The sequence below is a fragment of the Arachis duranensis genome, chromosome 9 (assembly GCF_000817695.3).
Source record: "Arachis duranensis cultivar V14167 chromosome 9, aradu.V14167.gnm2.J7QH, whole genome shotgun sequence".
NCBI classification, from domain to species: Eukaryota; Viridiplantae; Streptophyta; class Magnoliopsida; order Fabales; family Fabaceae; genus Arachis; species Arachis duranensis.
Genome location: NC_029780.3, coordinates 7,129,152 through 7,153,584, shown reverse-complemented (window position 1 = coordinate 7,153,584; position 24,433 = coordinate 7,129,152). Strand labels below are relative to the sequence as shown.

Here is a 24,433-nt window from a genome sequence, read left to right as displayed (position 1 = left end):
GCTTCTCCAGTTCGATGCGAAAAACCCGCAATCCACTGTCCTTCATTATTTCTCAGAAGACCGCCGCAACCACTTCTGCCTGAGTTCTTCTGTGAAGCCCCGTCTGTGTTCAACTTCACCCATCCCTCTGGAGGCGGCTTCCACTTGACATGCTTCTCTATTCTCCTTCCTATGCGACTGACCTTGTAAGACCTCTCTGTGGCTTCTTTAATTTCAGTCACTTGTTTGATGATTTCTGTTTGTGGGTTGGGTGGTCTCTTGTAGTTTTGTTCATGAATTTCTCTATTGCGCCAATACCAAAGTCTCCAGATAGCTAGAATGAAGATATCCCTCCACTCAAAATTCTGATTATTACCCATTTGTTGCCTAAAATTGACTTCAATCCAGTTTTCCCAATTGAGATGGAAAAATCTTGGAATTTCTGTTATTTTAATGAGTTTTATCCATATGGTAGAAACTTTAGGACAGTCTCTTAAAGCGTGCATCAGATCTTCTTGGCCTCCTCTGCATAATTGACATTCTCCATTTTCCCCAAATAATTTTGTCTTTCTATGATTTGTCATGACTCTATTATGCATAGCTGTCCAAACGAAAACTTTTGCTCGCTGAGGTCCCTTCCAACTCCATAGCTTTGTCCAAATAGTTTTTACCTTTTCTGGCCAGTTTGAGAGACTTTTGTATGTTGTGTTGACTGCAAAATTCCCATCAATTGAAAGCTTCCAACCCACCTTGTCATCCTCATTTTCTTCCTTTGGAGGGCTCATGTGACATATCTTTTCAATGCTGTCTTGTGGTAGATGGAGTCTGAGCTTTTCTAAATCCCACTCACCATTTGTAGATGTCCATTCCCACACAAAACTGTCCAAATCCACATTGACAGGATTAATAGCCTTTTCTATTAAAATACCTTCCCTTTCCACCCATTGATCTCTCCAGAAATAGGTGGATAAGCCGTTGCTAACATAGTGAACAGAATGTTCTTGAAAAACAGGCCAGATCTTTTTCAGCTCCTTCCACAAACTTGAGTCCGTAGGTTTATAATTTGCATTGTTGTTTAATCTTCCCCCATTACAGTATTTATGGGATAGCACCCTCACCCAAAGAGCTTCCGAATTTTCCATTGCTTGCCATATGATTTTGAGCATGAACGCATCATTCACGGTTGAAAGTTTTCTGAATCCAAGACCCCCCAAGTGCTTCGGTTGACAGAGGGTTTTCCAACCAATCAGGTGCATTCTTCTTTGGTTAGGCTCCTCTCCCCAGATGAAACTTCTTTGAATCTTTTCCATCTCCAGTCATATTCCTTTGGGTATCCTCTCATGTTGCATATTGTAGTTCAAAGCTGGATTTAGAATAGTTTGAGCTAGCGTAAGTCTCCCTGCCAAAGACAAACATTTAGTCTTCCACCCTTTCAGCTTGCTATGGACTCTTCCCAAAATATCCTTAAAATTATCTGTGCTCCTCCTATTGTTGGTGATGAGGGCTCCAAGATATCTTACAAGATCCTTTTGCTCTTTGAAACCTGAGAGATTGGAGATCTCCTGTCTAGTGGTAGCAGTTGCACCTTTAGAAAAAACTATAGAAGTTTTTTCCTTATTAATCTTAAGGCCTGAGGCCTTACAAAAATTATCCATCACTTGCATAACATTCATTATTTGGTCATTAGTAGCTTCTGCAAATAGTAAAAGGTCATCCGCAAACATAAGGTGAGAAATGTTCAGTCCTTCTCTCCTAACTTTCATGGGTCTCCAATTTTCATTTTGCACATTATTCTCAATTAAATAGGATAACTTATCCATACAGATGACAAAGAGATAGGGAGATAATGGGTCTCCCTGCCTCAATCCTCTGTTAGGAGTAAATTCTTCAGTTCTGCTACCATTCCAAATGATATTATAAGTGACAGATTGAATGCAAGACATAATGATTTTACTTAATTGCTCCGGGAATTTAAACTTCTGAAGTCTTTTTTCCAAGAAACTCCAATTAAGCCTGTCATAGGCTTTCTCGAAGTCAATTTTAATGGCCATAAATTGCTTCTTTCCTTTCATGCGCCTCATGGTGTGCATCATCTCTTTTGCAATAAGAATATTATCTTGAATCTTCCTTCCTGGAATAAAACTTGATTGGTTGACTGCTATTCTATCATTCAAATGCGGTTTGATTCTTTCCACCAAAATCTTGGTCAAGACTTTGTAACTCACATTGCATAGAGCAATAGGCCGAAATTGAGAGATAAATTCCGGGCTATTAAGTTTAGGCACAAGAGTTAGTAGAGTGTTGTTGCATTGCTTTATAAGATCCAGATATTGCCAGCAGCAGTTGATAAAATCATACAGCTTCCCTTTCATTAAATCCCAGTTATTCTTGTAGATGAGAGATGGAAATCCGTCACTTCCTGGTGCTTTAAACGATCCAATACTGTAGAGAGCATTTTTTATTTCCTCTTCAGTGGGCTTCGCTATGAGTTTCCTGTAAACATACGCGCTGAGATTAGGTAAAGTATCATATAAGTTTTCAATTGGACTAATGCTCACCTGTTCTTGATAGATGCTTTGAAAATGGTTTATGATATGGTCTTTCAATTCATCATCCTCTTCTATCCAGCTTCCATCTGTTCTTCTGAGTTTCTGAATTTTGTTCCTTCTTCTCCTAATGACGGTCTTAGTATGATAATATTTGGTGTTCCTATCTCCTTCCACTATCCATTGTTGTCTTGATTTTTGCATCCAAAAAGTCTCTTCTTTATCTAGAACGTCTTCTAACTCTTTATTGAGATCTTGCTCTAATTTGTCCAAATACCGATTGTTACCATAAGATCTACTCCTCTGAATGCCACTTATTCTGTTCAAAATTCTTCTCTTGGTCTTGAAGATATTTCCAAAAATTTCTTTATTCCACTTCTAGAGGTCTTCTTTAAGATCCACCAAGGATCTTAAGAGAGAGTTGTTCTTGTTCCAGCTAGTATTCAGGCAGTTTTGAAAATCTTGATGCATTCCCCACATAGCTTCGAATCTGAATGGTCTATCTTGGCCTCTCCCCCTCTGTCTTTCATTTCTGATAAGGAGGGGGTGGTGGTCAGAGTTTGTTCTCGCAAGAACTTCTACCACGGCTTCATGAAACCTTGTCCTCCAAGAATGATTAGCGAGGGCTCTGTCTAGTCTTTTAAGGACTCTATCTTGTCCTTCCCATTGTGGTCCTCTCCAAGTGTAACGAGACCCTATGAAACCCAAATCAATTAGACCCCATCTATTTATCCATCCGGAGAACACATTGCAATCTCTGTTACTAATAGTAGCACCGCCTTTTTTTCTGAGTTATTTTTAATTTCATTAAAATCACCAGCTATCAACCAATCTCCCATTGTCTGATTAGCTATATTGAGAATTTTAGGCCATAATTCCCTTCTATTCTGGCTTTGAGGACTGGCATAGACTGCTATGAGGAACCATTCTTTTTCACTCTGAGTTTGAATTTTAACATGTAAATATTGACTATGCTTTTCTATGGTGGTTATGTTGATATCTGGTCTATTCCAGCAGATCCATATGCCTCCTACAAATCCTTGAGCTTCTTCCAAAATAGAGTAAGAGAAACCAAGGTTATGTATCACCCTTTTTGCTGTGTCTCCACTGCACTTAGTTTCCAAAAGAATAGCAATGTCTGGTCTATGTTGTCTCATCATTTCTTTAAAGATGCGCCTAAAAGTCTCGCTAGCCGCACCTCGCACATTCCAAATAAGAGTAATCATTAAAACAAAAGAATGATAGAAAAGGCAGATAAGAACCAGTTATTAAACCAAACAACAGTCAGAAAGTAGAAAGCTAAAGCTAAAGAGAAAGCATCAATGCATCTGCATTTCCACATCCTCTAATATACTCATGTCTGGTGTGGTGAAGTCCACCCCTTCAATTATCCTCATGCTTGGCTCCTTTTCCAAGGAATCCATCACTATATCTTCTTTTTCTATTACGTCTGCTTCCATAAGGTCAGGGGGTCTTCCTTCCTTTTGTTGGTTTTGGTTAGAAGGTTCAATCCCTTCCTCCATGGAAGATGGAGTTGAGAATTTTGCCTCCATCCAATTCTCTTCATGGTGGTTATGGTTCACCCTTTCAATTTGCATTGTAGTAGACTCTCTTTGTTCTCCTGTTTCCTTTTGATTTTGCTCTAGTTCTTGGTTTCTTTGTGCTTGCTTTTCTGTGTTCTTAATATTGTTCTGTTTGGCCTTTACTTTTTGAGCTGGCTGACTGCTCTTTTCACTTTGTTTTTGTTCTGGTTGTGCTTTTGTCTTGTTTTTGTTTTGTTGTTCCTTCTCTCTTTTCCCTTGTGTGTCTTTCTCTTGTTTCCTTTGTTCTTCAATTCCTTGCCCTTGGGATTTTGGATTTTCCTCTATATGTAGCACGCCAAATCTGCCTTGGTTTCTTTTTGTTTGTGGGACTTCTCTTTGTCTACTTGTTTCCTCCCCGTTTCTGATAACATCTTCTTTTTGTGCTTTCTTTCCTCTTTTTGGCCTCTGGACCACCATCCATTCACCAAAACTACTATTGTTCTCATTAATTACTTGCTTCCCCATGTCATTCTTGCTTGTGCTAGCTTTCTCTTTTTGCAGGTCTTGTTGTTTTTTACTGTTGTTTTCTTGCTGTACACCTGTATTAGATTCAGCATTTTGATTCTCTTGTTGCTTTTTTGTTGTTTCTTCCTTTCTCTTATTGTTTGGGCAGTGTTGTTGATCATGATCTACTCTTCCGCAGGTGAAACAAATATGGTGGATACCCTCATATTCAATGTGGTACTTCCTACCATTTATCAAATATCTCCCCAGTAATGGTTTGGTTAGATCAACTTCAACGCACAGCCTAGCAAACTTGCCCCTGCTCATGTCTGCCGTGTTGTTATCAACTTTTGTTGTTCTCCCAATTAAATTGCCAATTTGCCTCAGCACAGTTCTATCATATAATTCAATAGGCAGTCCTGGCAATTTTACCCATGCTGTCACTTTGTCAATAGTGGCTTCCAAAGGATTGAAGTTTGGCTCCCACATTCTCAGTGTTAAGTAGTGGTCATAGATTTTCCATGGTCCCTCTAGTAGAGCGAAATCAAAGTCTTCAGATGAGTAAAATTTCACTAGATAATAGTCATTGCTCAAGTCAATAATGTCTATACTCCCTTTCTTACTCCACATATTTTCCAGCCTCCTTTTCATGGCTGCGTATCCAACCCTTCTTCCTAGTAATTTTACTATAAAAGAGTCCCACCAAGGTTTCCACAGTTCCCTTTCTATGGACTCACTAATAACAATGTTATAGAGCCCCTTCTCCACTTCTTCCACTCTGATTCCTTTGCTTCCGCTGCCTTGGGAGTCCACTCCATTATGCTTTTTTCCGCTATCATTAGCTGCTCCTTTTCCATCTTCTGTTTTTTTCTCTTCTTCCTCCTCACTGAGACTGTCGTCTTCCATTTGATCTCCTTCAGTACCTCCTTTCACCATTTGAGCAAAAGTGATTTTTTTGTTCTGTTTTTGTCTATTTTCTGTGGTTTCAGTCATCCAGTTTTCCTCCCTTGGAACCAGTACTTGTGTCCCAGAGAAGCCCTCTGTATCCTTTCGCACCTTTTTAGTACTTCTTCTTAGCTGATCTTGTTCTTCTGGCGATGGCTGACGATTGTGTTGAGCCCCAACTGGGGTTCCGGTACTGGTCATGTGAAAGAAGTAAAGCTAACGGTAATATTGATGTAGAAAATGTCTCAATATATAAAAAGCTATATATAGCTGAAGATTGTCCACAATTGAAAAAAAAAAGAGTAGACAATAGCCAAAATACATCGTACATAAAAAAAAAATCTGAGTAGCAAAGCAATAAGAACCCAAAAACCAAAATAGGACAAAAACAAGAACCCTAGGGCCAATAATGCTATCTATTTAAACCTCTCCGCCACAAAGTCAAATGGCACCTTCCTAAACTGGATAAACACATAATAAAACAACTCCAAACACCTACCTGCTAATTTCTCAAGAACTCTCATTTGTCAACACCTGCTACATTAATTAATTAATTAGATTATTATTTGTCACGATAAAAAAGTATAGGTAACCAACTAAATATGTAGCTAACTTTTACATCTGATTCTAATTTTTTTTAAAAAAATATGTTTTTATATTTTACAAAACCCACATCTCAATATTTGCGTCATGCATATTCGTCGCTTTTTTTCTCTTCTTTTTCTTCCTTTTTTTCTTTCTTATCCTCCTTCTCTTCTTTGCCAAATTCACGCTGCAGCGCCGCGCCACCCATCACCGTCTGTCATACGTTGTGCTGCCTATCACCCGCACACCAGTCTGTTGCCAATCTACGCCACAGCGCTACGCCGCCCACCACCATATGTAACTGGATCAGAGATGGCGGAGCACGTCATTGTGGGTCTGAATTTGGGCGACTTCCGACTCTTGATGGGGCAACGCGCGGAACAAGGAGTGGTTGCTAGCAGGCATTGGTCGCAATGCAAGGGTTGTTGGCTCGCGCAGGGGTGTGGGTCGTCGTGGACAGCTCGTGTGTATCTGTCGCTAGTGTGAGACGCGCCGATCCAGGGGTTGTTGGCGGCACTGGGACATAGGTTGTCGGTCAGTGGGAGATGAGTTGCACGACGTGGATTGCAACGTGTGCGTTGTGGGACTATGGCTTCTTTTTTTCTTCTAGGTTTTAGATGATTTCTTTAACTAGTTTTGGATATTTTTTTAGATTTTCTGATGCATTCTTTTATATGTTTTAGATGCTTCTTTTTCTCATGTTTTGGATGGTTCTTCGTTTTAGGTTTTGAATTATTTTACTAGTTTTGGATGTTTTTTTTCTTAATTTCAAATATTCTTTTTTCAATATTTTTGGATGTCTTGTTTTGTTAGGTCTTGAATTTTTTTTAAATGATTTTAGATATCTTATTTTTAAGTGTTAGATATTTCTTTTTGTTACATTTTGAATGTTTCTTTTTATTATGATTTGGATATTCTTTTTTACAATAATTTTAAATATTTATGTTATTTGATTTTGAATATTTTTTATAATAATTTGAATTCACGTTCTCAAAAAATAAAAAAATAAAAAAATGTTGCTAGCTAATTAATTGCAATTGGCTGTATTCTAATTGGTTATCCAGTGAAAGATATCAATCTTACTAGGAAATCAATAGAAATCTAGCCAACAATAAGCTAACAAACGCTTTTGAATTGTACTATATACTAATTAATTGTCATTAATTAGTGATTATTTAAATTTTATTTTTTAAAAGATGCAAATTAATGATTATTAATTACCTCTTCTCATTCTAATTCACCTTTTACTATTTATTATGCAAACCCTAATTCCTCTTTTAAAAAAAATTTGAAACTCCAAAAAAAAAACACCAAAACATAAGATAAAAAATAATCCAAAATCTAAGAAAAAATATACAAAAAATAGGAAAAAGAATCATCCAAAACTAATAAAAAAATCATCCAAATCCTAAGGAAAAAAACATACAAAATATAGGAAAAAGAATCATTCAAAATTTAGGAAAAAAATAAAAAACTAGTTAAAAGAATCATTCAAAACCAAATAGGAGAAGGAGAAGAAGAGTCACAACGTGGCTAACGACAACCTCTTGGCGGACGGCATTGCGTGGACGGTGGGGGACTCTCTGTGGCGCGTTGTGAGGAGGAAGCCACGGAGGTCGCGCATCGCAAGTGGAGGAGTCGCCATGGATCGAAGTAGTTGATCGCGCGTCGAGACTGGCAATGGCTGCGTCGCGACGGATGGAGAGCTATGGGGTTTAGATTCTGCATTGTCTAGCGCGATGGATAGAGGCCGCATGCAATGGTGTTTGGCGGTGTAGATGCGTTGGGATTATGATCCCGCGGCGGTGAAGACGGCTATGTTTAACAAAAAACGACGGCGGCGGGACGCGAAGAAGAGGCCGTGCAGCGCGACGAAAGATGCTGCCGTGGTCGGTGGGCGGCGCCGCCAAAAATTGCATGGAGACAGTTGGTTTGTGGATGGAGAGATTTGACTGTTTTTAAGTGAATAGACAAAGATTAATTTTTTTCTGAATTATTTTTACTGTGTACTATAAATATGAATAGAATAAATATACATAGAATTTTTTTTGAATTTTGATTTTTAAACTTTTATTTATTTATAAAAATTAGATTATAATAAAATTGGCTTATGTTAAATTCAAAAAAATTGTTTTTTATACTTTTCCGGAAGATATTCATTACTTGTCCCAAACTATAGCTCCAAACACATGAACAACTCCCAGCATATATGTTCTAATTAAAGTCCAGAAAATCCTCCCCCACCCCCGCCAAAAAAAGTGTTTCCATCACTAGAGGTCATAGGGTTTGCAATTTTGTCTTAAAAATGTATACGTTTCATATCAGTATTTGTCTATACACACACATATAATTTGTTTAATAATTTGATTCATGCATCTTTAATAATTTGTTTATTAAATATCATATCTGTCAATTCATCTATTGATGAATTGTAATAATAACCTTGAAATATTTTGTACTTCACCTCCAAGGTTCGGAGCTAAAATAGATAGAAACAATTTTTTTTAATTTATCACAAGTGCAAAACTGTTTTATATACTAGGTACCATACACATTGTAACCGATGAAGAAAATGAACAGTTGGTGTGTGAAATGTGGAACTACAAATGTATTCAATAACTTCTCACTCTAACAAATTCTATTTCTATAGTGTTAGGTAGCTAAAAATTAATTACAGTACAAAAATGTCATATAAAAATTTTCATTCTCTTGATAAGTATGTGATATATATCTTCTTATCACTTACTCTCTTTATCACCTACTATTTTTCTGCGTGCTTGAAATAATTAATATTCTTTCCACAATTAATTTCAATTTCTTCCAAATTAAATTCTTAAAATTCTTCACTCACATTATTACCCATTAAAATACAATTTTCCTACAAAAACTATGAAGGTTAAATTTTAAAATTTTAACAATTTCTACTGCACAACTCATATTTTACATATAAACTATTTGAAAATAAAAAATAAAAGATAAGATATAAAAAAATTAAAAAATAAAATTTTTAAAATAATTATTAACTCGTCGTATTAAAATCAATAAATAGACATACATATGAATATTAAAATAATTAAAATTATGATCTATTAGTGCACATATGAGATAATTTGAAAAATACAATAAGACGCATAGTTTAAAATTTGGTAATATTAATTATAAGAATTTATTAATCATAGACATCATATGTATGAAATTATGAATATTATGAGTACAAAATTATGGATGTTATTAATATGAAATTCTCGATGTTATGCGTATGAATTTATGGATGTTATGAGTAAATTTATCAATTGAATAAATTAATGTAAGAATTTGACCTTTTTTCAAATTCAATTATGAAAAAATTTAAAAACATCTGTGTTAATTAATTATGAATAAACTAATGGCGACATGAACAGGGTGCGACGGCGACAGCCTTGACCCCAATCGACGGCAGAGGCGGCGGCAGAGCAGGACGGTGACCTCTTCCTTCTCCCCTGCGTTCATCGTCTTCTGCTTCTCCTTCACTCTTCATCGTTCTTCTCCTTCGTGAGCGCGCGCTCTCCCTCTCTTCGTGAACTCTCTCTCTCTCTCTCTCTCTCTCTCTCTTCGACTTCAGTGGCGACGACAGAAAGCTTAGTGGTGGCGGCGGTGGCAAGACGCGACGGTGAAGACCCGCAATCAGGACGACGACGGCGCTGGCTTCGCGGTGAGCTGATGCGGCCTCCCTCTCTCTTCGCGGTTCTTTCTCTTGCAGTTCTGGCTTTCCGACGGCACGACAACGCGACGGCGGCAGCGAACTCAGCAGCATCGCCCGGCTCCTTCCTCCCTTCCCTCTCCTTCTTCATTTCTCCCTCTCTTCTCTTTATGTTTCTTTCTTTTTTTCTTTCTTTTTTTTGATGAAGCTGCTGAGGGTTGTGTTTTTAGGAAAGGGGGAGATTTTCAATCGCCAAAGAAAAGGTAGATTCGGCGATTCTTTAAAATTTGTCGCAAAATCAAATTAAACAGCGGCACTTTCAGCGTTCACCCCTAAAACTGCTGAAAAATCATCAGATAGCGGCGGTTGTTAAAATAGCTGCTAATTGTCCGCCGCTATCTTCCGTGTTTGTGGTAGTGATTTGATAGTTACTTATGCAATAACTAAAAAATAATGTATATGGATGTAATATCTAATAAATATGAATTTAATTTTTAGATGTTAGTTGTATGTATAATTATGGATGTTATCTATATGAACTTATGAATGCTATGTGTATAAACTTAGTTAATATAGTATAATTATAGATGCACATAAAAAAAATTAAATCAATTTATTACTATATCTCATCGAAGTTAGTGTAGTTTTTTATATTCTCGAAAATTGATTGACGGACAATAATCTCATCGGGTGAGTTTGTCTGTTGTTTAAATTATTCTTCAACTCCTTCTTGTAAATTTCTTTGTCCTATCCTAATTGTGCTTGTAATTGAAATAGAGTTGTGATTTTTAGCTGAAGGGAATAATAACCATCATGATCCAAATTAACAATGAAAAATCTATTAAACCAAGCTTTCACATTTGTCAACATTTGCAATAATAATAAATGAATTAAAGGAAATAAAAATCAATTACAATTAAAATCTTTTAATTAATATTATTACCGTTTTTAATTGTTATTAGTGATTATTGTATTCTTAAGTCTAAGATTTGAATCTCTAAAGATGCCATTCCGTTGGTATCTATTTATTAAGCATGGGAGAGAGAATTATATGATATTATAATATTTAAATTATAAAAGAAAATATTAAATAGTGATTACAAGAATGTCTAATAGTTAGGAATATGATATTATAATTAATATCATTAATAAGTAGGACTGATAAGAATAATATAATAAGTAGATTGATAAGAGAGTGAAATAGAAAATTAAAATATTATTAAGTTATATAAATAAAGTAAATTATGAAAAATTTTGACTAATTATGGTTGAAAATTTTTTGTTACCAAACTTTTTTCATATATTATTGTGATAAAGATTCACATTTATGTGAAGTTGATATTTCAAAATATTAATAATTTGACAAATTTTATAAAATTATGGTCTAACAATTTGTAACTATCAATTTCAACTGTACGTAAATTTTTACTTTTTATTATTCATTTAATTATTAATTAGTAACTCTTATATACACCATATATAATTTAAAAGAAAGACAAATAAATAATTATTAATCAATCTGGAATAAAAATTTTGTACTCTATAAAAAAGTAATAGAATATCTCGTACATGAGACTATTTTTATTAACTCCCCTCGATTATACACGCAGTGTTTTACATGTGTACCCATTTAACTCTAATCTTTAATCCACAACACAAATAGGAAATTCGATTAACGAGAGTCACATCTAGGTTAATTATATTAACTAAATTACTAATTCCAACTCCTAAGCATTAATTTTGATAAATTATCCAAAGGTTTCTATTAGCTGAGTCACAATTCCCTTTTTTTTAATTTTTACCCTATCTTTAAATAAAAAAATTGAGAGAACGAGATACTCGTGCATGCTATAGTACGCATCTTCTATTGCATTGTCATTATATTAGGAAGGAAAAAAAGATTATTGCATTTCTCAACAACAATAATTACCATTATTATAATATGTGGATAAACTTTGCACATAGTCAATACAAAATTTCACATTATTATTAATATAATTAGCATTATTTATCACCTTGTATAATAATTTGCGATATCGACAACGATGTTAGTATTTGTCTTTTCTTAATTCACATTTTGCACATGCAGCTCGTGGATCACGAAGATTAATATCTAGAAAACAAAAAACATATAGTTTATGCTCTTCTTCCATTTCTATAAATACCCACCAATTTTGCATGCCTTCATCACAATCAAAATAAAGCTCTTCAATAAGTATTATAATTAGTGTTTTGCTTAATTAATTATTATTGGTTACGCAAAGATGGGCTTTTTTGGGCAAACGATAACAGGCACAGTTGTGCTTATGCAAAAGAATGTGTTAGACATTAATAGCCTAACTAGTGTTGAAGGGATTGTTGACACAGGTTTGGGTGGTTTCACTTCAATAGTTGATACTGTTACTTCCTTCTTGGGTCGTTCAGTTGCTTTCCAGTTGATCAGTTCTGACATAGTTGATTGTATGTTCTTCCATCACTTACTTTAATTTGTTTCTTTTATATTCGCTTTTTATAAAACTCAAATATAGTTAATTTTATTTGAAACTGATATTCTGAAAATTGTTAAATAGTTTGATATATTTGATTAAATTATTATTTAACGACTTTTAGTATTAGCTTCACGTGAAGTTAACTGCATCCGAATTTTCATCATATAGTTCTCATGCGATAATATATCATGAATTTGTCAAACATTATTCGAAATGATGAATTTGTTTTGGATTAATTTTTCAAAAAAGTAATTTTATGAATCGCATATCGGCACACATACATGTTGCATTTGGAATCTTTTGTTTTCTTCTAAATAAATCTCCTATAAAAATTTAATGATATATATATTCGTCAACTATACAGTAATATGTATAGCAAACTTTGTTATTCTATTTTACGGAAATTAAAGCACGCCATACAACTGAATTTTAATTAAAATATTAGTAGTACAAAATATTTAGTTATTTTTGTTATTTTTAGTAAATAACTAATTTTAGTATGCCGAATAAAAATTCAATAATAACGAAGTCAACTTAATAAAAAAAAGCACTTAATTAATAATACAACGATATATATATATTTATCATTCATTCTTATCGCTTATAAGCACTTAATAATACTATAGTTAATACTTTTAGAATATTGTATAAGTCAACTTCATAATAAAGTTTAGAATAATTAAAAAAAAAGAGAGAGCGCGAAAAAAAAAAGGAAAAGAAGAAGTGTTTTCATATATATATATATAGGGAAATTAAAGTTTCAATATCATGCTGTGATCATAATTAAGTTTAGAAGTTTTGCTAACAAATATGTTAGCACACTTGTTAAAATTACCAATTAATTTTTTTATTAAAAAATTGATAAAATTTAAATTTTCAATATATTTATTAAAAAAAGGTTTTTAAATTCTTAAATTTCTAAGATTAGTTACACTTGTTGACTAGACTCTTAATCAATTTTTATGCATATAACATTTATTTTTTTTATGCAGCTAGCGGAAAAGGAAAAGTTGGGAATACAGCTTATTTAAAAGGAGCCATTAACAATTTGCCAACTTTGGGAGACAAACAAAATGCATTCAAAATTGAATTCGATTATGATAGTAACGTTGGGATTCCGGGAGCATTTTACGTAAAGAACTATATGTCAAACGAGTTCTTGCTTATTAGCTTGACTCTTGACGATATTCCAAATAATGTTGGAACCATCCACTTTGTTTGCAACTCCTGGATTTACAATGCCAAAAACTATCAATCTGATCGCATTTTCTTCGCCAACAATGTAAGCTACCACTACCACAACTATATTAAACAGTGTACGCTAAAATCAGTCACTAAAATTAAATATATATAGCGCGAAGTCAGCTTGAATTTTAGAGAGAGGCTAAAAATTAATTTTTCAATAGAAAGAGAGTGAAACTAAGTAGGCGAAGAGACTTGGTCTTTTTATTTAAAACCTAATAGAATTAATCCAAGACCTAACCGTATATAATTTTTTTATATTATATTGCAGACTTATCTACCAAGTAAGACACCAAGTGCACTAGTGTACTACAGAGAATTGGAATTGAAGAATCTAAGAGGAGATGGAACTGGAGAACGCAAAGAATGGGACAGAATATATGATTATGATGTTTACAATGATTTGGGTGATCCAGACAAAGGTGTGCAATATGCTCGTCCTGTTCTTGGAGGATCTTCTACTTATCCTTACCCTAGGAGGGGTAGAACTGGCAGAAAACCAACAAACACAGGTTTACCAAACATATTTGAAAATTATGCGTGGAAATTGTTGGAAAGTAGAAACTCATCTGCAGTTAGTTTCACATGAAGTTAATAGTTGAGAGTCGTTAAATGATTAGACAAATTTAATTACATTGTTATTTAACGGCTCTCAACTATGGACTTTACATGAAGATAACTGCATGTGAATCTAGAGATAATAAGCCTGCTTCACAAACTTTTAATTTCTATGTATCTTTTTCTGCCTCTTATTTATTTAAACAGATCCTAACAGTGAGAGTAGGAGCAGCAGTATCTATATCCCAAGAGATGAAACTTTTGGTCACTTGAAATCTTCAGACTTCCTAGCTTATGGAATTAAATCACTATCCCAGGATGTAGTCCCTGCTTTGAAATCAGTGTTTGACATAAATTTCACACCAAATGAGTTTGATAGCTTTGACGATGTGTTTGATCTCTATGAAGGAGGAATTCACTTGCCTACTGATGTGTTTAAGGAAATTACTCCTTTGCCTGTTGTCAATGAACTTCTTAGAACTGACGGTGAAGCATTCCTCAAGTTCCCAGTGCCTAAAGTTGTTCAAGGTATGTTTTTCTTTTTTTGGAATATAAGTTTATTTGAAAAAAATTGAAATAAAATATTTATGTCCTGAATTATTTTTTTTTAATTTTCTGTCTATAAAAAATTGTAGATTGTAAATATTCAACATATTAATAATATGAAAATAAATATTTATAATTCATTTTTTAAAATTTGTTTATTTATTTATTTTATATTTCAGTGAGTAAATCAGCATGGATGACTGATGAGGAATTTGCTAGAGAGATTATTGCTGGACTTAATCCTGGTTTGATTCGTGTTCTGCAAGTAAGATTAATATTTAAAAAAAAAAAACTCATACAGCATTGTTGTATATATATATGTGTGTGTGTATATCCTTAATTAAGGAGATGAATAATTATTTTACATCATATTTAAAAATTTTATAAAATTATATATTTTATTATTTCAGGAGTTTCCACCAAAAAGTAAACTGGATAGTACAGTCTATGGTGATCATACTTGTATAATAACCAAAGAACAGTTAGAGCTTAACTTAGATGGACTCACAACAGATGAGGTAAAGAGAAATTTTGTGTCCAATAATGTCACATATTACTTTGATGACTTTGATATTGCATAGCAATCATAGAAATCACATATTATGTGTGTGATTTTTTTTGTTTAATTACTCTGTTATTTTTTATAATTTTGTAAAATTTTTAATTAGGTTTCTATATATTTTTTTAATTGGATTCTTGCACCAAATTTTTTTTTAATTAGGTCCTTTTTAACAGTAATTAATTTAATTTTATAGGGATCCAATTAAAAAAAATTGATGCAGAGATCCAAATAAAAAGGAAAAAAAGTATAGGAACCCAAATAAAAAAAATAGTGTAAGGACTCAATTAAAAGAAAAAAAAAATATAGAGACCTAATTAAAAATTTCGCAAAACTAGAGGAACCAATAGAGTAATTAAACCTTTTTTATGTTAACAATCATATACATTATATTCTTGTTTTATTTTTATATATATATAAATATATGTTATCCTAATTAATGAAATTGATTGAGATAAATTTGGTTGAGCAGGCTATCCACGGGAAGAAATTGTTCATCTTGGATCACCATGATTCAATAATTCCATATCTAAGGAGAATAAACTCAACTCCCACAAAGGCCTATGCATCAAGGACCATTCTTTTCTTGAAAAATGATGGAACTTTGAAGCCATTGGCCATTGAGTTAAGTTTGCCACATCCTCAAGGAGATCAATATGGTGTTGTTAGCAATGTCTACTTGCCTGCAATTGAAGGTGTTGAGAGTGCTATTTGGTTACTTGCCAAGGCTTATGTTATTGTAAATGACTCATGCTTTCATCAGCTTGTCAGTCACTGGTAAACAATATTAATTATCAATCTTATTACCTTCTTCTTCTCCATTATTAACTAACTTTTTTTGGACTAATATCAATTAATTTTTTAAAAATTATTTTATTTATCATAAAAAAATACTAAATAAAGGATCAATTTATTATTTTTTACCAGCAATTAACCAACAATATCTAAATTATAAACTTAAATTTTAAAATTGACTACTTAAAAATTAAATTTTTTTATATTTTTCTGTTATATGTAGGTTAAACACACATGCAGTAGTTGAACCATTCGTGATTGCAACAAATAGACAGCTGAGTGTGCTTCATCCTATTTATAAGCTTCTACAACCTCATTATCGCGACACCATGAATATAAATTCACTAGCAAGGTCATCCCTGGTCAACGCAGATGGTATTATAGAAAAAACATTCTTGTGGGGAAGGTATGCAATGGAAATGTCCTCTGTTATTTACAAGGATTGGGTTTTTACAGACCAAGCATTGCCTGCGGATCTCATCAAAAGGTAAATTCTTACATCACCAATTACACATTATTATTATTGTTTCTTAATATTTTTTATAAAATTATTTGTGTCAAAAGTTGAAAGTCATATAAGAAGATGTATGTAAATTATTATAAAATTATTGTTAATGCTAGGACCCTAAGACTATAATAGCTAAGATCAACTAACACTGTGGCATACTATTTAGTACGAAATTCATTACATACGAGTTTTGTTGAATTTTGATTTTGAATAAAATTTTTAATTGAATTTTAGATGTTTTTATTTTTAAAAGTTTGAGATATTATTTTTTAATATTGAGTATTGACTATAATGTTGATTCCAAAAACTTTCTTTTTTAATATTTTTTGTTATTTGACGGTATAAATATTAAATTATTTTTAATAAATAAATTTTATTAATTTTTGTCTCTAATTCTTAAAAAATGTGAGTGCAAATTATATATTTTTTTAATATAAGATTCTTTTAAATATGAGTATAAATTATTACTGGTCAGTACTGATAAAAAATGATAATATTTACTAATCAGATAATTATTTTCTAAAATTTAAAGAGAAATTTTGATTGTTTAATTTCAGAGGAATGGCAGTGGAGGATCCAAGTTCCCCTCATGGTGTCCGTCTAATAGTAGAGGACTACCCTTATGCAGTTGATGGACTAGACATTTGGGACGCCATTAAAGCATGGGTCCAAGAATATGTATCAATATACTATCCATCAAATGACACAATTCAGCAAGACTCTGAACTCCAATCTTGGTGGCATGAAATTGTCACTGTTGGCCATGGTGACAAAAAAGATGCTCCTTGGTGGCCAACAATGCAAACTCCTCAAGAACTCATACAAGTCTGCTCTACCCTAATATGGATCGCTTCGGCGCTTCATGCAGCAGTTAATTTTGGACAGTATCCTTACGGCGGTTTCATCTTGAACCGCCCCACGCTTAGTCGGCGCTTCATGCCGGAAAAAGGAACTCCGGAATATGATGAGCTCTCAACGAATGCTCAGAAGGCTTACCTGAGAACAATAACTCCCAAGTTTCAAACTCTGATTGATCTTTCTGTTATTGAAATCCTGTCCAGGCATGCTTCTGATGAGTACTATTTAGGGCAAAGAGATAGTGCTGACTTTTGGACAAATGATACAAGGGCACAAGAAGCATTCAAGAGGTTTGGAACAAATTTGGCTAATGTTGAGTTGCAATTGGTTCAGAGGAACAACAATGAGACTTTGAGGAACAGAGTTGGGCCTGTTACCATGCCTTACACTTTGCTTTATCCTTCAAGTGAAGAAGGCTTGACTTTCAGAGGAATCCCTAATAGTATCTCTATCTAAATGCATGGGGGTGTTAATTAGTTTGGTTGTATTATTATGTGTGGCATTTAAATAAGATAAGGAATAATCTTAATATATTCCTTGATCAAGTTATTATGTATTATGTATAATTATCTTTGTTTTTGTGTTTGGATGTTTTAGTTTGATTTGGAAAAATAAAGTTGTGTGTGTTTGTACAATATGCTAAATTTGCAATATATATGAAAATAAATAAAGCTCCAGTCTTTTGTATATTTATTGAAAAATCCTTTTACTTTATGCTTCTTTTTAATTTTCGAGAATACGGTATGAATAGAGATGCTAATACCTTTTTTCAAACCGGATAAGACCGGTCGGTCTGATCGGTTCAACCACAAACCGAAAACATAAACGGTTTGATTTGATGTCTAAAACCGAAAATTATAAAACCGGATGTGAACTGTTGATTCGGACGGAAACCGGCCGGTCGAATCGGAACCGGAACCGGCCGGTTTGGATAAAACGACGCAGTTTCGCGCTTAAGGGGGAGAAACAAAAGGCGCTTCTCCATCTCCTTCCTTATTCCTTCGAGCAGAACACGCCCTGCCTCAACCCGGGAAAAACCCTAGCCGCCACGACCGCCGCAGGGAGGAGCCGTGTTTGCCGCCGTCCGTCGCAGTCAGGCATCCTGAGTTTCGTTATAAAACAGGGTTTCAGAGTCATGAGCCTGAGGTAACATTTATTGCCAATTAGTTCTTTCCCCCGGATGGTGCTTCAGAAAGGTTAATATCGATAACATGTTATCAATATTTCAGTTTGACTATCTTAAGAGGTTGGAAATAGAAGAGAAAATCAACAAAATCAAATGGTGCCAAACAGCTAATGGTGCTCTGTTCCTTCTATCTACAAATGATAAAACCATCAAATTTTGGAAGGTATGAAATGAATGCTCACTCGTGGTATGTTGAGTACCGTTTTTTTAAATCAGTTTATTTATGTATTACACACATGGTTATGTTTCTATAAAACTAGGTGTTTTTGGTGCAATATATAAAACTAGGTTTGGTCCCTTTTGTCTTGCGTGCTTTGAGAATATCTCCAGTTATGGATATGTTTAATAGCTGAAGAGGATTGTGTGCTTCAGTTTGAAAGTTTAAATGGAATCTGTTGCCTGGCCATAATCTTTGGAAATTATGAATTGTATTTTGTATTCTGCTAATCAGATATCAAGGGCTGACTTTTATAGATGCATGTATGTGTTATGAGTTTTTGCTTAACACTGCAATCTTTGAAATAGGAAAATGGTTCAAGAGGGTTTTTCCATCTTATCTTTAAAATCCTAAGCATGTTATATAGGGTACCAACCCATAGTTAAAATGGCAAAGTGATGCGAAAAGTGGGGGTGGAGGTTGTGGGCCCTAATGTTCACTGGATTCCTTAGAGAACAATGCAACAGAATAACATGAGTTTTGAATCAATGTACACCGTTCGAATGCTGAAACAGGTACTAAACTACTAAAACCATTCCTTTTTGTTTTTGCTTGAATTTTAGAAGAAAGAGCAATGTAATGTATTCCTATTTATGATTCCATAAGACCAAGATTAAATTAACAATTCAGGTGGAGTTGAGTTTTGTTTATGAATAATTAAATGCACGTAACAGGAATAGGATTGCTAATTTTTTTTGTGACTTTCATTGTTCTTTTTTCCTTGTTGTGCTGCTGTTTTGTTATGGCACTGTGATTCTGCGATCACTGATCAGTGTTTTGAATTTAGAATTTCTGATTAGTGACTTGTTAAGCTACTGTTGTTGTTATACTGCTGTTTTGTTATGGCATTGTGATTGTGTGATCACTGATCAGTGTTTTGAATTTGGAATTTGTGATTAATGACTTGTTAAGTTGCTGTTGTTGTTATGCTGCCGTTTTGTAATGGTTGTTGCTGAATGCTAAAAATGAAAATCAAATCAAATGCTAGTTGTTGCTGAATGAATAAGGTAGCTACCTGCCAATGCCATATATAAATAAGCTGATGAATGATGATGATGGTAGTGGAAGGAGAGTCAAAGTGTATAGGTAGTTGGTGATATGTTATGCTTTCTTATTCAATGGCTACTTGTTATGTTGATACCTCAACTTGGAAACAACACTAGATACCGTTTATGGCTTGCTCAGCAAGAAAAATCTGTTGCTAAGAGAGCTCTCTTACAATAGATGAATGCAACTCTGCCTAAAATTAAACCGAAAAGGTCATCTTGCAAGGTTCAGGTTCATGTTCAGTTAGCATAATACCATAGAATGATCAACATTTTCTAATTGAACTAGCTCAACATTCTTTTGAAATTGATAATACATTGTCTCCTGTCATTTCTAAATTAGAATCTGAGGTGTTAAGTAATCCTGTTAACCCTCAAAGTCAAAATTTAATATCTAGATATTTTTTTTACTATTTAACTTGAGTTTGTATTTTGATAAAATCATATGAATTTGGTTATTTTTTGTGTAGTGTTTTAAATTTGGAATATATTTTAGGATGTTTTTTATAATTTATTTATTATTTTATTCTAAAACGGTTTTCTGGTTAAACTATCGGTTAGATCGATTAGACCAATAAACCAATAAATTCAGTTACTAGAATAGTTTGATGACCGGTCCGGTTTTCATAACCTTAATTTTTTATTACCTTTGAATCTTTCTTTTTTTCTTTGTGTACTTCTGATAATAATTTAATTAAATATATTAAATTATTTAATAATTTTATATAAAAATAATTATACATAAATTTTCACAATTCTTTATATATATTTTTTGTTTATCTTGTAGATGGTGTTATTAGACCATTTTTACGTTTTTATTTTTAAATTTTAAAAGTAAACACTTACCTTGGTTTTGTTGCATAAGGTGTAGTCACCAAGAAAATAAGGTGTAATTAAAAATAAAAAATTATTTTATTTTTAAAAAATTATGTTTATTTAAATTTTTTATTCCATTAGAAAATATGTAACCACGTCAATAAAATTAAAAATATTCTTTCCATAAATTATATCTTTTGTGCTTAAACTCTTCATTAATTTTGTAAAAATATTATTTCATTTTAATTTATTGTCTCAAGATAAAAATATAAATATTATTTAATTTCTAATAATTAACATAATTTATTTTTAATAAGTTTATTAAAATATAATAAAATTATTTTTTTGTCATTTTTTTCTCATAACCATTGACCAAACTCTCAAATTGAATGCTTTTTTCAAAAAAAAAATATTTTTATAAATTAATAAATTTCTTCAATTTTCTGGTAACAAAATTAGTGGCAACTCCATGATACATGACAAACACACGGCCCGGTCCAACTCGAACCTAGACCCGAGTGACCCGAAATTGAGTAGGAAAAAAGAAATAAAATCTAAAAAGAGAGTTAAAACTGGGACCGGGCCATATCTCGGATCACCCGGACCCGGCCTAGTCATCATACACATTACACAATTAGGGCTAGGGGTGTACAGGCAACAACGCTGACCCCTGACCTTGTCTTCTCTCCCAGCTCCTCGTTCGACTGACGACGGTGGTGACCGACGATTGACGTCCGACGACTGACGACCTACGGTGCTGCCCTGCTTCTTGGTGACGACTGACGCTTCTCAAGGTTCTTCTCTCTTTCCCCCTTTCTGGGTTCTTAAATCTCATCTCAAAGTTCACAACTTTCCCATCAATTCCTCTGTTTTTTTTTGTTTTCTCTGTTTATAACTGTTTTTGACCAGGTGTTCTGTTTCTACTTTGGATCTAAATACAGGAACTTTTATGAGATCTTCGTTTAGATTCCTATTTTAAGTTTCTTGTTATTAAAATTGGTATTCGGAATCAATGACTATTGAGAAAGCATAAGGAACTTGTGTTAGTTCGGGATTCAGTGATATGCAATGCATACAGTGGGAGCAATTATAGTTATTCTTTTATGGTTCCTTTCACTTGATCTAAGCTAAAAGGATGCTTATTTAATTATTTCTGTTTCTTTGTCTTTATTTGATTATTTGATTATTTACATCACTGTTTATTGTTATTAACACAGACCTCATATCGAAGTCTTGGTTACCTCCACAGCTTTGGAGGAAGCTCTTCACTTTCTCTTAAAGTGAAATCACTGAGCCGAAGAATTCAAGAAAGAAGACCAAGAAGATGGGTAATCAGAAGCAAAAGTGGACGCAAGACGAAGAAGACGCGCTCATAGCCGGCGTGGAAAAACACGGTCCAGGGAAGTGGAAGAACATTCTCAAAGACCCCCAGTTTGCACCATTTCTCACTTCACGTTCCAATATCGACCTCAAGGTGCAAAATTCCCCTAATTAGCCTTTTCAATTTCGTGTCTTATCCCAATTTAAGGTTTTAAATTTCACCGCAATGTGCCTAATTCAGGATAAATGGCGAAATTTGAGTGTTAGCAATGGCACTCAAGGATCTAAGGAAAAATCTAGGGTTCCTAGAATCAAGGGTGGGGCCCCTATTGCTGCTTCCCCAGTTGCTGCTGCTGCTAGTAATGCCATTGTTGTTGCCGGGGAAGATGCTACTATTGTCACCACTATGATTCATCAACCTGATCCTTCTGTTGCTGTGGGTGATTCCTCTCAAAATGACGAAGATGCCAAGAATCGTCCGAGGTATATGAATTAAGACTTGGTTAAAACTGTTGTATCCCTCAACATAATAAGAAAGGTATTTTGTTACTTTTGAATTGTTCTGAGATTTGGTTGCTTTTGTTTATCTTCTCTCCAGGTACAATGCAATGGTTTTAGAAGCTCTGTCAGCTTTGAAAGATGCTAATGGATCTGACCTGAATGCCATTGTTAACTTTATTGAGGTCAGATTGTTTTTTATCGTAATGTTTTCAATACATCCATAGTTGATTGAATTGAATCTGAGATTATATGTTATATAGATGTTGTGAAAGATATGGGGTGGGAATTTTTGGCATATGATTAGGTATCTTAAGTCCCCTCTTAGTCTAAGAAGAGAGTAGTAAACATTCCTTAATTTTTTGGGGGAGGATGAATGAGATTGGAAACACCAGAGATGCTCTTAACATCGAATTTCTCATTGTATTTGTGTTTTTTGTGGGTTAGTCAAGGGAAACTTGAAAAGGTTTGTCCTATGTGATCCTTTTACTTTTATAGTTATTCATCTTGATTATTTCAACTCATGCTTTTACTGTTAGATGTATAGTTCCCTCAATATATTTTTGTTCCGCACTTTGTTTAAGCCATTGACCTAAATTACTCTTTAGTGTTGAGACTGCTCTCATGCCTCCTAAGAAGAAATTTCACATATCTGGGCTGAATGATTTCAGAACTTGTTTTTGCTCTATGTGGATTTGTCAACTCTCTACACCGAATGCAGGTACAAAACTGTTACAAGATTAAAAAGGACTATTCACCTGTGCCAAAATCACCAGTTGCTGTGAAAAAGAATGTGTGGCCACAACGGCAACAACCACCACCACCCCCCGAGTTTGTGGCATCTAATGAGACAATAAAGGAAGCTGCTGAAACTGCAGCCTACAGAATTGCCGAGGCCGAAAGCAAGTCATATTTAGCCGCCGAAGCAGTCAAGGAGGCAGAACGAATTGCACGCTTAGCTGAAGATGCTGAGGCGATGTTACAGCTAGTACAACAGATTTATGATGCTTGTACTTCAACTCAACTATCCTACCTACTAAATAGTGAATTCTCTAAGTTGATTTAGTTATCACTGCTTTTGGGTTCATAAGCACTGATCTTGTGGGTTTACCATTGCAGGTTCGCGTGGTGAAGCTGTCATCTTGGCATCTTAAGTTGGGTCTATCAATGGACTCCTGGATTTTGCTCTCTGTAAAAATAGTTGTTCATATATCGAATTTCATTTCTTGAAGCTGCACTTAGGTGATGTTTATATTTAGTAACACAGTTCACCGATTTTGCATCCGAACTAATATGAAGTTAGTTTCATATGTTAACCACTGTTCATGTATTTTGCAAGTAGACTTCTTTGGACTTAATTTTGGCCTTCATTAGTTTAGAGTAAAAAAAAAAAAATCAAATTTATATGTTTGGCCAATAAAGAAAACACCATGGAATGTTGAGTGACAAGTTAGCTTTTCATGCTACATTTAACTTTTTCTTACCAATTTTACCAGTCCAGACAAGTTAGTTTCATATATTTGTCAAACTATCAAAAGGTTATACTAAGCCATACGAAGGAAAAAATATCATTAAAATCATTTTTACTTATCATTTAATTACATGAAAACAAATGAAATTGCGTCATTAGAGATTTTGGTGATGATGGTGGTGGTCTTCTTGGGTGTATTTTTTTTTTTTTTCTCTTTCAAGTTTTATTTTATTTCTGGGTGGTGGCAGTTGAGATTGATGGGTTGGGTTGGAACCTTGGAGGTGATGATGCTATGGTTGTGTTTGTGTCTCTGGGCAGATTGGAGAACTGTTGTGAGTTTTTAAAACCTTGATATAAATTAAGGGGTTTTGTTAAATTTAGATAATATATCTACATTTTAGAAATAAAGGAAAAAAGGTTTGAAAAAAAAAAAGTATTCCCATTCTTAAACATTTTTCTATGGTTTTTTTTTTTTTGGTTTCTTTAGTGCTCTTGTTGGCATGTTTTCTAATTTTTACCACCAAATTCACTTTGGAAGATATGGAACAATCTCTTTTTCCTCT

At 33.7% G+C, this 24,433-nt stretch overlaps 2 protein-coding genes across 2 annotated transcripts; both read left to right on the top strand.

Moving 5' to 3' along the window:
- The first annotated feature begins 11,958 nt into the window (after window positions 1-11,958).
- Window positions 11,959-18,005, top strand: LOC107464433 (seed linoleate 9S-lipoxygenase-3). The gene is made up of 9 exons (XM_016083345.3): window positions 11,959-12,221; window positions 13,243-13,532; window positions 13,764-14,004; window positions 14,258-14,578; window positions 14,776-14,861; window positions 15,007-15,114; window positions 15,628-15,932; window positions 16,174-16,437; window positions 17,016-18,005. The coding sequence occupies exons 1-9, from the start codon at window positions 12,026-12,028 to the stop codon at window positions 17,770-17,772; spliced, it is 2,568 nt and encodes an 855-aa protein (XP_015938831.1). The 5' UTR covers window positions 11,959-12,025; the 3' UTR covers window positions 17,773-18,005.
- A 3,208-nt stretch (window positions 18,006-21,213) lies between these two features.
- Window positions 21,214-23,636, top strand: LOC107464334 (telomere repeat-binding factor 4). The gene is made up of 7 exons (XM_052254168.1): window positions 21,214-21,375; window positions 21,799-22,055; window positions 22,143-22,384; window positions 22,500-22,625; window positions 22,847-22,865; window positions 23,121-23,409; window positions 23,519-23,636. The coding sequence occupies exons 2-7, from the start codon at window positions 21,906-21,908 to the stop codon at window positions 23,551-23,553; spliced, it is 861 nt and encodes a 286-aa protein (XP_052110128.1). The 5' UTR covers window positions 21,214-21,375; window positions 21,799-21,905; the 3' UTR covers window positions 23,554-23,636.
- Window positions 23,637-24,433: the final 797 nt, after the last annotated feature.

What these genes read in the sequence shown, in the direction of transcription:
- LOC107464334 (XM_052254168.1), top strand. Translation starts at nt 21,906, where the DNA reads ATGGGTAATCAGAAGCAAAAGTGGACGCAAGACGAAGAAGACGCGCTC. An exon ending in GATGCCAAGAATCGTCCGAG is followed by an intron (nt 22,385 to 22,499) that starts GTATATGAATTA and finishes TCTTCTCTCCAG; the next exon opens with GTACAATGCAATGGTTTTAG. An exon ending in ACAACAGATTTATGATGCTT is followed by an intron (nt 23,410 to 23,518) that starts GTACTTCAACTC and finishes TTACCATTGCAG; the next exon opens with GTTCGCGTGGTGAAGCTGTC.
- LOC107464433 (XM_016083345.3), top strand. Translation starts at nt 12,026, where the DNA reads ATGGGCTTTTTTGGGCAAACGATAACAGGCACAGTTGTGCTTATGCAA. An exon ending in CAGAAAACCAACAAACACAG is followed by an intron (nt 14,005 to 14,257) that starts GTTTACCAAACA and finishes TTATTTAAACAG; the next exon opens with ATCCTAACAGTGAGAGTAGG. An exon ending in ATGGACTCACAACAGATGAG is followed by an intron (nt 15,115 to 15,627) that starts GTAAAGAGAAAT and finishes TTGGTTGAGCAG; the next exon opens with GCTATCCACGGGAAGAAATT.